At 30.0% G+C, this 17,944-nt stretch overlaps 1 protein-coding gene across 5 annotated transcripts in view; it reads right to left on the reverse strand.

The window, feature by feature from the left end:
- Positions 1-17,944, reverse strand: part of mid1 (midline 1) — an 85,584-nt gene that overhangs the window by 26,349 nt on the left and 41,291 nt on the right. For all 5 annotated transcript variants that reach the window (XM_051119786.1, XM_051119787.1, XM_051119785.1 and 2 more), the window contains exon 2: positions 11,169-11,920. In XM_051119786.1, the coding sequence (XP_050975743.1) occupies positions 11,169-11,867 (699 nt within the window). In that variant the 5' untranslated portion in view covers positions 11,868-11,920. The remainder of the gene's footprint in view (positions 1-11,168; positions 11,921-17,944) is intronic.

The following is a 17,944-nucleotide window of genomic DNA, read 5'->3' on the forward strand; positions in this document are numbered from 1 at the left end:
GTGCTCATCAAGGCTGTATCTATTTGATCAAAATACTGAAAAAAATGTAATTTTGTTAAATATTATTATTGCAATTTAAAGTAACAGTTTTTTATTAATATACTATAATTAATTGTTTCGCTTAATTTATTTCTATTTCCATTTTAGCTTTAATAATTTTTGTACTTCAGCTTAAACTTTTTTTTAAGTTTTTTAAGTTTAATATTTTTATTTAGTTTTATTGTATTATATATATATATATATATATATATATATATATATATATATTTTTTTTTTTTCAGTTTTAAAAAAATATTATTTCAGTAATTTTTACTATTTCAAATTAAGCATATTTCACTCAGCATTTCTAATAAAATTTTCTTCATATTTTACATTTTATGGAAATGACCCTTATTGTTACCTAAAATCATTTTCATTTAAATAAAATAAAATATGAAGAATTTAAACTTAAAATTTAAATAAAACTTAGAAGTTACTAAAATAAGTATGTTTAATTTTAAGTAATAAAATGACTAAAACTGGAATAAAAATAAATTAAATATTAATATTAAATATATACTATATACTAATAACATAAAATAAAAATAAATATATATTTTTAAAAAGTGTTTATAAATTATAAATGCTGCCTCTAATTTCTAAAATAATAATAATAATAATAATAATAATAAATAGAAATGGTTCTTGTTTTTTCCCCCATTATTGGTAATTTTCTTACAGAAAAAAAATATAAATATTAATAAAATAAAAAATAAATAAACTTAAATTAAAAATAAAAAAAATACATACATACATACATACATATATATATATATATATATATATATATATATATTTCAGCTTTATTTTAATTAAAGAACAACAACAGTCATTTCCTGAAGTTAAAATCCCATTCACAGTCTCCATAAAGAATTTTATATTATGGATTATGGACTCGTATTTTAGTCAGAAGTAACGGTTGATGTTAAAAACGTCTTATTGACGGATTTGTTTCAGTTTTTGTCTTCTCAAGATGTTAATTGATGGACTGGAGTGGTGTGGATTACCTGTGCATTATTGTGATGTTTTTATCAGCTGTTTGGACTCTCGTTCTGACGGCACCCATTCACATCCATTGGTGAGCAAGTGATGGAATGACACATTTCTCCAAATCTGATGAAGAAACAAACTCATCCTAATTTTAGATGACCTGAGGGTGAGCACATTTTCAGCAAATTTTCATGACGATTAAACCTGCTTAGCAACATTTCTAGATGTGAAACACAGTAAATGATCCTCACTTTTGATGATAATACACTAGTAAACGAAACTCTAGCATCATTTACCCTCAGGAGATGTTGTTGACAATCACACAGTTGTAAAGCTAACACTAGCGTTCCCATTTTTTTCCTATATAGTACGTCATCTTCAGAGTATGAGCAAAGAAACGCCATTACAATAGGAAGACGATATCAAGTAGGAAAATCCCACATGACTCCGAATGGAGCGGTGAACATCACTTACAGCACCTTTTAAGTTTTTTAGGCCACAGAGTTTTCAGTTGCGTTTCAAAGTGCCTCGGCCTGCACAAAAATAGAGGCTTTTATCTGAACCACTAAATCATTTATGCAATACATGTTCAGGTGTGAAGAGCCATAGAAAGGTGGGGAAAATGTTGAGCAGGAGCTGCTATTGATGCAGGCATTAGAGACATTTCAAAAAGGGATCCATTAAGTGTACGAAACAATGAGATCTCACTGATGAACACATTCACAGCACAATGAAAGGTGCTCAGTTTTATATTTGTCTATTATCAGATCTTATTTCCAGTTTGAATACAGTTTAACCTCAAGATCTCTTTCGAATCTAACAGACATAGTTGAAGGAACAGTTCATTCCAGTCTCACCAATGGATCCTCTGCAGTGAATGGGTGCCGTCAGAATGAGAGTCTAAAACAGCTGATAAAAACATCACAATAATCCACAAGTAATCCACACCACTACAGTCTATCAGTTAGCATCTTAAGAAGACAAAAACTGAAACAAATCCATCACTAAGACGTTTTTAATTTAAAACTGTTGCTTTCAGCTAAAATACAATCCATTTAATTCATAATACATAATTATTTATGGATACTGTGAATGGGATTTTAACTTCAGGAAATGATTCTTATTGTTACCTAAATCATTTTTATTTAAATAAAATAAAATAAAATATGAAGAATTTAAACTGAAAATTTAAATAAAAGTTAGAAACGACTAAAATAAGTATGTTTAATTTTAATTAATAAAATGACTAAAATTAAATAGTAATATTAAATATATAATATATAAAAATAAAATAAAATAAAATAAAAAATGAATACAATTTTTAAACAAGTTAAGATTTTTAAACAACAACAACAACAACAAAATAGAATTAGAAATGCTGCCTCTAATTTCTAAAAAAAAAAAAAAAAATAGAAATGCTGCCTTGCCAACCAACTGAAATAAGTAAGTTTAGGTTAAAATAAATTACTAAAACTAAAATGAAAAAAGTAAGATAAATAGAAATATTAAGTTAATAAAAATGAAATTAAAAATACTAAAAAATAAAAAATAGAAATGGTTCTAGAATAAAAAATAAACTTGAACTTAAAAAAAATGTAAAAAGTTTTTAAAAGTTTAAAAAAAAAATAGAATTAGAAATGCTCCAATTTCTAAAAAATAAGAAATGCTGCCTTGACAACCAACTGAAATAAATAAGTTTATGTTAAAATAAATAACTAAAACAAAAATGAAAATAAAAATAAGATAAATAGAATAATATAGATAAGTAATAAAAATGAACTTTAAAATACTAAAAAAATCTAAAATATTAATATTAATAAAATAAAAAATAAATAAACTTAAATAAAAAAAAAGAGAGAGAGAAATTCTGCCTCTAATAAAAAAAAAATGCTGCCTTGCCAACCAACTGAAATAAATAATTTTAGGTTAAAATAAATGACTAAAACTAAAATGAAAAAAGTAAGATAAATAGAAATATTAAGTTAATAAAAACAAAATGAAAAATACTAAAATACCAAAAAAACCCCAAAAAAACAAAACAAAAAAATACTAAATTATAAACATGAAAATAACACACACACACACACACACACACACACACACACATATATATATATATATATTTTATTTTCTCAAGATGTTAACTGATGGACTGGAGTGGTGTGGATTACTTGTGTATTATTGTTACGTTTTTATCAGCTGTTTGGACTCTCATTGTGACGGCACCCATTCACATCCACTGGTGAGTGACACAATGCTGCATTTCTCCAAATCTGATGAAGAAACTCAAAACTTATCTACATCTTGTATGCCCTGAGGTGAACACTCAAGCTCTCCATTTACTGGAAACAACTTTAAAGATTTTAAAGAAATGTCATTTGTTTTTTCTTCCCTTTTCTTCCTAAGATCCGGTAGAAGTTCAGAAATGTTTCCACAGGCCTCGTTCGTAAGCAAATAAGACGGAAGAAATACGCAAGTTAAAATATGCATGTTAAAAATAACGAGTCTCAGCTGATATTTCTGCACAACACGCTCATTTTCAAAGAGAAACTGCTTTCAAAGCACAGAGCGAGAGCAGCCATCTGACACAGCCCAGTGAAACATGAGCGCTGGAAATTATTACAGTAGTGTCTGTGGACGCGGAGCTTCCACTCACGCCAGTCATTCCCAGCGATCGGATTTTTCTCAGGAAGGAACAGCGGTGCTTCCAGACAAAGGTGTAGAAACAAACACGCTTTCCAGCAAGAGGAAACCGCCTGACTTCCTTTTTTCGTCCGTTTCGAATTACTTTCCACTTATTGTCCGCCTTTGAGAACGTTAAAGTGCGTTTGCAAAGAAAAAAGTCTATCACTACTTTGCCTAATGCACCAAAATGCACCTAAATAATTCATCCCAGTGCAGAATCCCACACCCGGTTTAATTCATGCAAACAATCGAAGCAATACTAGCGCAAAACATCAGCAAGCAATGCATGCATAAAGAGCTGAACGATTGTTTTTCACACATCAACATCTGCACAGATCATTAGATCATTTCACAGAAATGAAAGCTATGTTTTAAACCTTTCGTTTTTAGCCAATGAGCAAAACATTCAAAGAAAAGAAAAACACTGAGCTCTACAGAAACCACATTACTGGAGTGAAGTGATTCACAGTGTTTTTGTGGTTTAATTTTCTAAAGGGCGTTTTCTACATTCAGTCGTGTTTGCGTGTCAAAAGAAAAGGGCTCGTCTGAATGATTTATAACCACTTTAGGCTGTCTAAAATCTTCTTGCAGCAAATATAACCTCTTGTCTATTATTTATTACAATAAATAATAACAGTTATACAAGGTTTTGTATCTAGTCAGGTTCATTCTAAGCAAAAATACAGATACTGTAAGATCTTAACTTGGAAAAGGTTTTAGGATTTGAAAAATCATTAAATACATTAAAATTACATAAAATGATGGTTTAGATGATTTTTGTTTTTTCTTAACATGTTCTTAATGTGATTTTAGTGTTATTTTAGTAACATATAGGACTAGTAGATTTTATTTTTATGTTTATTTTTTTCCTTTAATTTTAGTTCAAGTTTTAGCAAATTTGTTGTGTGGTTTTTACCTTTTTAAATATATATATATATATACATTTTTTTTTTTTATTTAAGTTTATATTTTCATTTTACTTTTTAATTCATTTTAATAATTTTTTTATTTATTAGCAATGTTGTTGTGTGGTTTTTCCCTTTTTAAATATATATTTTTTTGTTATTTTATTTTTTTAAAATTTAAGTTTATATTTTCATTTTAATTTTTTATTCATTTTTATATATTTTTTTAGTTATTAGCAATGTTGTTGTGTGGTTTTTACCTTTTGAAATATGTCTTATTTTTTTATTTATTAGTTTTTATTTTCACTTTAATTTTTGTTAAAATTTTATCAATTTTTTGTTGTGTGTGTGTTTTTTTTTTTACCTTTTTAAATGTCTATACATTTTTAAATTCTTTTTTTATTTATTAGTTTTTATTTTCACTTCAATTTTTGTTAAAGTTTTAGGAAATTCGTTGTGTGGTTTTTACCTTTTTGAATATGTCTATACATTTTTTATTCATTCTAATTTATTTGTTTTTATTTATTAGTTTACATTTTCACTTTAATTTTAATTAAAGTTTTAGCAATTTTGTTCTGTGTTTTTTTACCTTTTAAAATATGTCTATAATTTTTTTATTAATTCTTATTCATTTTTCATTTATTAGCTCTAGTTTATTTAATTTTTAACGTTTTTTTTATTTAAATTTGGCTAAACATAAATGAGAAATGTAACTGAAGTAAAACATGTTTATGCTTAAATTTAATTTAATTTAATTTACAAAATTAACAAAACTTTTTTATTTTGAAATCCTCGTTATTCTGAGAGGATTCTTATTATTTAATAAAAATACATACATACTATCATCATACTACCGTTATGTATACGCTGGTTACAGCGTTGTTTCTGAGTCACATTCGACACGTGTTTTTGTGCATCACATGATCAGCACAAGCATGATCAGGCAGACAAGTCATGTTAACAGCAGAGCCGCTGAAGCTTCAGAACGTCGTCGAGCTGTAAAATAGGTCATATGATGCTACAACACAACATACAGCTCAATGAGCCACAGCACAATGTCTGAGCAGCACGGAGCACATGAATCATTCATTCCCTCCAGCAAAAACACACACATGCAGAGGTTGCTGGCTTTGAGAGATCAGCCTGAAATTTGACCTTTTTTTCACTGTGTATAGATGACACAGGAGGTCACAGGTCACATTTCACCCCAAAATCAAGAAACAGAAAAGCATTAAATTTAAAGAATATTTTAAAAGCCTATTTTTAGACACATTAGGATTTTTTGCATTATTTTAACATTGCTTTCTTGTTTAATATCTTTAGTACCATATACAAATTTAAAGGACAATTAATTTTATATAACTATTTTTTTTAATACAAAAAGTGATTCTCATTATTTACATTTTTTTTTTTTACATTTTTTACAAAAGCTAATTTTAGTCCTTCAAGTTAAATTAAGTGAAAATGACAACAAGGTAAAATAAAATAGGTTTAGTTATATTTAAAACAATTTACACTAGTTTTTAGGATCATTAGGATTTTATTTTATTTTATTTTATTTTATTTTATTTTTTTTATTTTTGCATTATTTCAACATTATTATCTTGTTTATTATTATTATTATCATCTGTTTACATATCAGCATATATTCTTCTTATTATTATTATTATTATTGCATTATGACATTATCATCATGGCAATTAAGGAAATTCTATGCTTAAATTCCATTTATGCACAATTTATAAAATGTTTATTTATAAATAAAATGTATAAACTTTTTTGTAATTCTAATTATTTTTCAAGGTGATTCTCATTATTTAAGTTTTAGTTGTTTTAGTACTTCAGGTAGTGCTTAATAATATATAAAATAATGTAAATGTAATAAAATAATATAAAGATATAATAAGATGTAAAATAACCAATAAATGTCATTTTATAAAAAGTCATTATATTATTCCAATTTTAAGGTTTTATACACTTTTAATTAATATATATTGTATTTTAATAAAAAAAAACTACTTCTCATTCTTTAAGGTGATTCTCATTATCTTCACTTTATTATTATACACTGTAGTGTTATAACTTATGCTTACTATACTATAAACAGGAAAAAAAAACTTTATTAATATTTATACTTTTTATTCATATTTTTATTCATAATTAATATAAAATAAGAATGAATACAAATGTATATTTGAATTAAATATTTATATTTAAATATTTAAAATAATATATTATTAGCAATTTATATAAATATATAATTTATATGTAATTCAGATTATTTATTAATCTAATAATTAATATAAAATTACATAGAATTAAACCTAAATTAAATTATATAATAATAATAAATAATATTTATTAACAATAATAAATAATGTATATTCATAATTTTATATATATATATATATATATATATATAGATACATATATACATATATACATATATATATATATATATATATATATATATATACACACACACACTGACCAAAATTACAAACGCAACACTTTTGTTTTTGCCCCCATTTTTCTTGAGCTGAACTCAAAGATCTAAGACTTTTTCTGTGTACACAGTGTACAAATCTGTCTAAATCTGTGTTAGTGAGCACTTCTCTTTTGCCGAGATAATCCATCCACCTCACAGGTGTGGCATATCAAGATGCTGATTAGACAGCATGATTATTGCACAGGTGTGCCTTAGTCTGGCCACAATAAAAGGCCACTCTAAAATGTGCAGTTTCATCACACAGCACAATGCCACAGATGTCGCAAGTTTTGAGGGAGCGTGCAATTGGCATGCTGACTGCAGGAATGTCCACCAGAGCTGTTGCCCGTGAATTAAATGTTCATTAATCTACCATTAGCCATCTCCAAAGGCATTTCAGAGAATTTGGCAGTACATTCAACCGGCCTCACAACCGCAGACCATGTGTAACCACACCAGCCCAGGACCTCCACATCCAGCATCTTCACCTCCAAGATCATCTGAGACCAGCCACCTGGACAGCTGCTGCAACAATCGGCTTGCATAACCAAAGAATTCCTGCACAAACTGTCAGAATCCGTCTCAGGGAAGCTCATTTACATGCTCGTCATCCTCATCTGGGTCTCGACCTGACTGCAGTTTGTCATCGTAACCGACTCAAGTGGGCAAATGTTCACATTCGATGGCGTCTGGCACTTTGGAGAGGTGTTCTCTTCACGGATGAATCCCAGTTTTCACTGTACAGGACAGATGGCAGACAGCGTGTATGGTGTCGTGTGGGTGAGCGGTTTGCTGATGTCAACGTTGTGGATCGAGTGGCCCATGGTGGCGGTAGGGTTATGGTATGGGCAGGTGTATGTTATGGACAACAAACACAGGTGCATTTTATTGATGGCATTTTAAATGCACAGAGATACCGTGATGAGATCCTGAGGCCCATCGTTGTGCCATTCATGTTGCAGCATGATAATGCATGGCCCCATGTTGCAAGGATCTGTACAGAATTCCTGGAAGCTGAAAACATCCCAGTTCTTGCATGGCCAGCATACTCACCAGACATGCCACCCACACCTGTGCAATAATCATGCTGTCTAATCAGCATCTTGATATGCCACACCTGTGAGGTGGATGGATTATCTTGGCAAAGAAGAAGTGCTCACTAACACAGATTTAGACAGATCTGTGAACAATATTTGAGAGAAATAGGCCTTTTGTGTACATAGAAAAAGCCTTAGATCTTTGAGTTCAGCTCATGAAAAATGGGGGCAAAAACAAAAGTGTTGCGTTTATAATTTTGGTCAGTGTATGTATCGGTCAAAGACAAAAAAGGGTTTAAGAATAAAGACAATAAGTGTAATACTGCTTTAAATTGTTGTTTTCCAAAAATAAATAAATAAATAAATAAATAAATAAATATAATAATAATAATAATAATAATAATAATAATATATATATATATATATATATATATATATATATATATATATATATATATATATATATATATATGTATAAAGTTTTCTGTTTAATTTTAATTAAATTCAATTAAATTAATTAAAACAAAAAATAAATGTCATACATTTCTCCCTAATTTACAGAAGACACTCACTAAAATGTTATTCAATGTAACAATCTCGTCAGGCATATTTACATAAAAAATCAACTTATGACATATTAAAAGACAAATTACTTTCACCCCAAATACTAATTATTTGTAATTCCACATTTTTATTTTATTTTTTTACTCATTTAAAACACAAGAAAATGTAATATGCTCCCTTATTCTTTTATATATTTTAATATTTACAAGTCAGAATAAGCATGTTGTTTGAATTTTTACATAAATATTGTTACACATCTTAACATCTTTGACCCATATATATCATAATAATAATAATAATACAATAATAAGTTACAAAACTGATTATATTATGAACACAAAGCCTCAAGGAGCTTATTGTTTTTATAAAATGCTGGCATATATGATAAAAGAAAAATGCCTAAAAATTGTTCTGCCAAGAATTATAGTTTGTTAGCCTAAATGTTGCCAAGCAATATATAAACTTGGCATTAATGGAGCAGTTGAGATTATAGTCCAAAAGCCTGGAAGAACATTAGTATTTCTGAGCCAATATGTCAGGAGTGTTTTTACAGTAACAGTATTGAATCATACAGATGTGAGTTCATGTGCTTTATGAATCGCATAACCACTGTAGTTCTCATAATGCAAATGTTAACAACTTGCATTTTGAAAGTGCACAAACTTTGAGGTCTGCCTGTAAGTTATGTCGTAGAACAAAACAAGAAAGTCTCTTGAAGGAATGTAAACCACAGACCTTATTTAACTCATAAATAGAAAAGCTCTATTATAAAAACCCACATGAAATTCCTGAGGGAGCCCAGAGTGAATTATCCTGCCAGGTTGGCCTACAAATCTCTGTCACGACTGAACAGCTCAATACAGAAAAAGCATTTTTGAATCCAGATCGGCCAATCAGAATTCAGAGTGCTAACAATCCATTGTATACCAAAAAACATCAACAATCTCCATTTCATAATAAAAGCCTTATGAAATCAGTTTTATTTGTTTACTAATTCTGCTTTCCATTTAAATATTTCTGGATTTGTTTTAAACGATTTAATAAAACTTGAATGCTCAAAAAGCCTGTCAATTCGTAAAACTTTAACCATCTGAGAACTTATTAACATTTTATTTTTTCTGAAATTCTGTTGTTGGTTTTAATTTTGATTTTTAATACAAAATTTAATACAAAAAAATCATTTTCAAAACCTGTGGTCATCAAATAAATGCATACAATTTATCCAGTTTAAGTAATCTCTAACAGGTTTAATGTAATTTTTTGTCTTAAATATTAAATATTTTTATTTTACAGTAAATCATTACAATAGTAATATTTACTTTGTTTTTATTTAGTATTTTTCTTTAGTACTTATTAATAATAATAAGTACTATTATTACTATTATTGTTATTATATAAAGTGTTTTTTTGTTTCATTTATTTTACAGTAAAATATTGCAAATAGTAATATTTCTTATTTTGTTTTTATTTAGTCATTTTAGTAATAATAATATTAAATTGTGCAGCCCTGCAAACAAGCACAGCAATCCTGACTTTTATTTTTAGATTTTTTTATGATGATTATTATTTTTTAAATCCCAATTGCAATATTTAACTTTAAATAATATACCATAATGTAAATTATTTTTATTACATTTGTTTAATTTTAGAGTAAAAATAATACACAAGTAATATTTCTTATTTTGTTTTTAGTCATGTTTATTTAGTAATAATAATAATAATAATAATAATATTTATTATTATTATTATTATTATAATTATTATAAATTGTCCAGCCCTGCAAAAAGCACAGCACGTCTGACTTTTATTTTTATATTTTTTATGATTATTATTTATTATTTCAAATACCAGTAGCAATATTTTTTCATTTAAAAAAAATCCAAAATGCAAATTATTTTTTATTATTTATTTTTATCTTGCAGAGAAATATTACAGTAGTATCATTTCTAATGTTGTTTTTATTTAGTCATTTTTATTTGGTAATAATAATAATAATAATAATAATAATAAATTGTACAGCCCTGCAAACAAGCACAGCAAACAAGACTTTTATTTTCAATATTTTTAATGATTAGTTTTATTTTTTAATTCCAATTGCAATATGTAAATTATTATTCTTTTTATTTTTATTTTTTTTATTTTACAGTGATTTATTATTATTATTATTATTATTATTACTGTAAATTGTACAGCCCTGCAAACAAGCACAGCAAATGCAGTGAAATATTACAGTAGTAATATTTCTTTTGTTTTTATTTAGTCATTTTTATTTAGCAATAATAATTAATAACAATAGTACAGCCCTGCAAACAAGCACAGCAAACAAGATTTTACATTGATTTTAAATGATTATTATTATTATTTTTAAAAACTCAGCTGCAATATGTAAAATATTATTTTTATTACTTATTTTTTTTATTTTACAGCGAAATATTACAATGTTGTAAAACTGCCTCTTACCTTCAGCTTGTCGTATCGTTCTCCCAGCGCCGCCACCTGATGTTCACGGTGATGCCCGACCAGTTTACAGAGCGAGCAGATGAGCTGCTCATCAGTCACGCAGTACATGTTGACCTTCTCCTCTCCGTGTTCGGGACAGGCCAGTCCTCTGAGTCGTGAGTCAGGCACGGGCTCCGTGAGCCGGTGTCCCGTGAAGGGCTTCTTGTTGGGGTGAGTGGCGCGCAGGCATTCCTGGCAGTACGAAACCTCGCACGTGACGCAGGTCTTCACCGCCTCCTGTGGCGGGTCCTGCTCGCAGAACTGGCACTGGACGGCCTCGCACGGCGAACTCATGGCCGTGCCGTCATCCACCGCCGAGGGAAACGGCTCGCGGTTGCGCGGCGGGTTGCAGCGGCGCGTCTCGGTTGGCGAGTTCGGGCCGCTCAGAGAGGCCTTCTGGAAGCGGTCGATGATGTTCTGCAAAGTGACGTTGCGCTTGAGGCCTTCTAGACCCTGCTGGTCGAGGGTGATGACATAGCGACACGTGGGACACTGAAAGGCGGAGTACGGTTTGCTGGACTCGTCGAACGACGTGCAGTGGGACACGAGAATGCGATGGGCGCAGTTGAAACACAGGCTGTGGGCGCAAGGCAGCAGTAGAGGATCCTCGAAAAGCTCCAGACAGATTGGGCAAGTCAACTCCGACTCCAGTGTGTCCATCTTCAGTGAAGCGATGGTGACGTCAGCGAAACCCAGGGAAGCCGTTTAGCCGTCTGTGAACAATCAACACAACCTCAGTTAATACAATCTCCTACAGGTCGATGTGATTAGGTACAACGTTGCTGTCAGACTGCTGTCAGACTGAAATAGATTGAAGTTAAAAGTAGTTTTAAAGTCTAAAGCTTGAATGTTTTGAAGGCAATACAGTCTGTCAGACAGATAGAAAGACAGACAGATGATAGATAGCATGTTGTTAGCATGATTAGCAAGTTACTAGCATGTTGTTAGCATGATTAACATGTTTCTACCATGATTAACATGTCACTAGCATGTTGTTAACATTTTTATAGTATGATTAGCATGTTGCTAGCATGTATGTAGCACGATTAACATGTTGCTAGCATGTTGTGAACGTATTTTAGCATGATTAGCACGCTGTTTGCATGTTTCTGACATGATTAGCATGTCGCTAGCATGTTGTTAATATGTTTCTAGTATGAATAGCATGTTGCTAGTATGCTGTTAACATGTTTTTACCATAATTAGCATGCAATTAGCATGTTTCTAGTATGATTAGCATGTTGTTAGCATGTTTATAGCATGACTAACACATTGCTAGCATATTGTTATCATGTTTTAACATTATTTACATGCTGTTAACATGTTTCTAGCATGATTACCATGTCACTAGCATGTTGTTAACATGTTTTAACATTGTTAGCATTCTTTTGGCATGTTTCTAGCATGATTAGCTTGTAACTGGCATTGTTGTTAACATGTTTTAGTATGATTAGCATGTTGCTAGCATGTTTCTGGTATGATTAACATGTTTTAGCATGATTAGTATGCTGTTAGCATGTCTCTAGCATGATTAGCGTGTCACTAACATGTTGTTAGCATGTTTATAGTATGATAAGCATGTTGCTAGCATGTTTATAACATGATTAACACATTGCTAGCAAATTGTTATCATGTTTTAGCATTATTTGCATGCTGTTAGCATGTTTCTAGCATGATACTACCATGTTGTTAGCATGTTTCTAGTATGATTACCATGTTGCTAACATGTTTCTAGCATGATTAGCATGTCACTAGCATGTTGTTAACATGTTTTAGCATTGTTAGCATGCTTTTGGCATGTTTCTAGCATGATTAGCTTGTCACTAGCATTGTTGTTAACATGTTTTTAGTATGATTACCATGTTGCTAGCATGTTTCTGGCATGATTAACATGTTTTAGCATGATTAGCATGCTGTTACCATGTCTCTAGCATGATTAGCGTGTCACTAACATGTTGTTAGCATGTTTCTAGTATGATTAGCATGTTGCTAGCATGTTTCTAGTATGATTAACATGTTGCTAGCATACTGTTATCATGTTTTAACATGTTTTAACAACACGTTTCTGGTATGATTAACAAGTTACTATCATGTTGCTGGCATGTTTTAACATGATTAGCAAGTTATTAGATTGTTGTTAGTATGATTAGCATGTTGTTAGCATATTTCTAGCATGATTGGCATGTTTTAACATGTTTCTAGCATGTTTTAGCATTATTAACATGCTGTTAGCATGTTTTAACATGAAAACAACATACTACTACCTTGCTAATCATGTAAAAACATGCTAGTAAAATGTTACTGACTAACATGTTTATAGCATGTTACTTGCATGTTTTACATGATTAGCAAGGTAGTAGTATGCTGCTCTCATGTTTCTAGCATGATTAGCAAGTAACTAACATGTTGCTAGCATGTTTAGCATGTTGTTAACGTGCTTTAAAAAGAACAGCAAGTTACTAGCATGTTGCTAGCATTATTCTAGTTGCTAGGCTTGGCTAGTAAGTGATAGATAGATAGATACACAGACAGATAGATAGATAGATAGATATATAGATAGATAGATAGATAGATAGACAGATAGATAGATAGATAGACAGATAGATAGATAGACAGATAGATAGATAGACAGATAGATAGACAGATAGACAGATAGATAGACAGATAGATAGATAGACAGATGATAGATAGCATGTTGTTAGCATGATTAGCAAGTTACTAGCATGTTGTTAGCATGATTAACATGTTTCTACCATGATTAACATGTCACTAGCATGTTGTTAACATTTTTATAGTATGATTAGCATGTTGCTAGCATGTATGTAGCACGATTAACATGTTGCTAGCATGTTGTGAACGTATTTTAGCATGATTAGCACGCTGTTTGCATGTTTCTGACATGATTAGCATGTCGCTAGCATGTTGTTAATATGTTTCTAGTATGAATAGCATGTTGCTAGTATGCTGTTAACATGTTTTTACCATAATTAGCATGCAATTAGCATGTTTCTAGTATGATTAGCATGTTGTTAGCATGTTTATAGCATGACTAACACATTGCTAGCATATTGTTATCATGTTTTAACATTATTTACATGCTGTTAACATGTTTCTAGCATGATTACCATGTCACTAGCATGTTGTTAACATGTTTTAACATTGTTAGCATTCTTTTGGCATGTTTCTAGCATGATTAGCTTGTAACTGGCATTGTTGTTAACATGTTTTAGTATGATTAGCATGTTGCTAGCATGTTTCTGGTATGATTAACATGTTTTAGCATGATTAGTATGCTGTTAGCATGTCTCTAGCATGATTAGCGTGTCACTAACATGTTGTTAGCATGTTTATAGTATGATAAGCATGTTGCTAGCATGTTTATAACATGATTAACACATTGATTAGCAAATTGTTATCATGTTTTAGCATTATTTGCATGCTGTTAGCATGTTTCTAGCATGATACTACCATGTTGTTAGCATGTTTCTAGTATGATTACCATGTTGCTAACATGTTTCTAGCATGATTAGCATGTCACTAGCATGTTGTTAACATGTTTTAGCATTGTTAGCATGCTTTTGGCATGTTTCTAGCATGATTAGCTTGTCACTAGCATTGTTGTTAACATGTTTTTAGTATGATTACCATGTTGCTAGCATGTTTCTGGCATGATTAACATGTTTTAGCATGATTAGCATGCTGTTACCATGTCTCTAGCATGATTAGCGTGTCACTAACATGTTGTTAGCATGTTTCTAGTATGATTAGCATGTTGCTAGCATGTTTCTAGTATGATTAACATGTTGCTAGCATACTGTTATCATGTTTTAACATGTTTTAACAACACGTTTCTGGTATGATTAACAAGTTACTATCATGTTGCTGGCATGTTTTAACATGATTAGCAAGTTATTAGATTGTTGTTAGTATGATTAGCATGTTGTTAGCATATTTCTAGCATGATTGGCATGTTTTAACATGTTTCTAGCATGTTTTAGCATTATTAACATGCTGTTAGCATGTTTTAACATGAAAACAACATACTACTACCTTGCTAATCATGTAAAAACATGCTAGTAAAATGTTACTGACTAACATGTTTATAGCATGTTACTTGCATGTTTTACATGATTAGCAAGGTAGTAGTATGCTGCTCTCATGTTTCTAGCATGATTAGCAAGTAACTAACATGTTGCTAGCATGTTTAGCATGTTGTTAACGTGCTTTAAAAAGAACAGCAAGTTACTAGCATGTTGCTAGCATTATTCTAGTTGCTAGGCTTGGCTAGTAAGTGATAGATAGATAGATACACAGACAGATAGATAGATAGATAGATATATAGATAGATAGATAGATAGATAGACAGATAGATAGATAGATAGACAGATAGATAGATAGACAGATAGATAGATAGACAGATAGATAGACAGATAGACAGATAGATAGATAGATAGATAGATAGACAGACAGATAGATAGATAGATAGATAGACAGAGATAGATAGATAGATAGATAGATAGATAGATAGATAGACAGATAGACAGATAGATAGATAGATAGATAGATAGACAGATAGACAGATAGATAGATAGATAGATAGACAGATAGATAGATAGATAGACAGATAGATAGATAGATAGATAGATAGACAGATAGATAGATAGATAGATAGATAGATAGATAGATAGATAGATAGATAGATAGATAGATAGATAGATAGATAGATAGATAGAGATAGATAGATAGATAGATAGATAGATAGATAGATAGACAGATAGATAGATAGATAGACAGATAGATAGACAGATAGATAGATAGATAGATAGATAGATAGATAGATAGATAGATAGATAGATAGATAGATAGATAGATAGATAGATAGATAGATAGATAGATAGATAGATAGATAGATAGATAGATAGATAGATAGATAGATAGACAGATAGATAGATAGACAGATAGTTAGACAGATAGATAGATACACAGATAGATAGACAGATAGATAGATAGATAGATAGATAGATAGATAGATAGATAGATAGATAGATAGATAGATAGATAGACAGATAGACAGATAGATAGATAGATAAATAGATAGACAGATAGACAGATAGATAGATAGACAGATTGATAGACAGATAGATAGATAGACAGATAGTTAGACAGATAGATAGATAGACAGATAGATAGATAGATAGATAGATAGATAGATAGATAGATAGATAGACAGATAGACAGATACACAGATAGATAAATAGATAGACAGATAGACAGATAGATAGATAGACAGATTGATAGACAGATAGATAGATAGATAGATAGATAGACAGATAGATAGATAGACAAAGCTCTAGGAGAAGTTAGAGTTAATAATTTAGTCTCAGAAGAAGTTTAAATAGCATTTCAGTAAGTTGACTTTTTCCTAATAAATGCAGTCCTTCTGAACTTTCTATTCTTCAAAGAATCCTGAAAATTAAAATGTATCATCTTAAGCAGCAAATCAGCATATTAGAATGATTTCTGAATGATCATGTGACACTGAAGACCGGAGTAATGATGCTGAAAATTCAGCTTTGATCACAGAAATAAATTACATGTTAACATATATTCACATAGAGTTGTTTAAACATTAATAATATTTGACATTTTACTGTATTTTTGATCATAAATGCAGCCTTTGGTGAACAAACAAGAGTCCTTTTAAAAACATTTCCCATTCCAAACTTTTTAACGGTGGTGTATATTGCCTCAGAAACCACTCAAAGCTTTCATGACTCATTTATATTTCATAATCATAAGCTGCAGGAAAGAAAAACCAAAAAACTGAGAGCTCTTTATCCCAGTGAATTCCACTGAAATTTTCTTCTGCTATTTCAGTGTTTCTCCCAAGTAAAAGACCTCTAGAGTTTCAGAGGAGATCTTAAAAATGTCTCAGTCTGTAATCTGAAGTCAGACATCTCAATATGAACTTATATTTATCAAGTGATCTGAACCACTCCACATTCATTTTAAAGCTCTACACTCTTAGTCAATGGGATCATTCCATCTCAAATGATCCTTTTTTGTAAATTAAACAAAGATTATTGGATTATGCTTTACAATAAATTAATTCTGTGTCAAATTAGCAAAATTCTGAAACTTCCCAAGCTAAAATTTTTGAAAGACAAACATAAATAGTAATGAAAGTCAAAATATAAAATTTTACAGATGTATATTTACTCAGCAATCCAATGAAAATGGCCATTTACAGGCTTTGTAAATGACTTTAGAAAGATGGCAACATCATTATTTTATTTTTATACAGAGATCGGTAGATCTATTAGTAAAATTTGCTGACTTTAGCCATATTTGTTACATTATGTACCAATGGTGACCATTCAAAAATGGGAAAAATTCACTTTTTGTGTATTTTTTGCAAAGTGCTTATAACTCAAGATGTATTGAATATATCTTAACATGCTTTTACATGCTGGTTATTAATAAAAGTGTCTTTTAATATCTCCATTAAAAGAGATTTTGAGCCCAAGTATGAAACGTAATGTGGCCATGACTATTTTGTAGAGGTTGGTAGGTCTATTAGTAAAATCTGTTGACATTATATTCCAATGGTGACCATTCAAAAATGAAGAAAGCACTTTTTTGCTTATTTTTTTTTTCCAAAGTTTGTATGCCTGTAACTCAAGATGTATTAAATATATCTTAACACCCTTTTGTATTTTGGTTGTTTCTTTTGATAT

The sequence above is a fragment of the Labeo rohita genome, chromosome 9 (genome assembly GCF_022985175.1).
Source record: "Labeo rohita strain BAU-BD-2019 chromosome 9, IGBB_LRoh.1.0, whole genome shotgun sequence".
Lineage (NCBI taxonomy): Eukaryota > Metazoa > Chordata > Actinopteri > Cypriniformes > Cyprinidae > Labeo > Labeo rohita.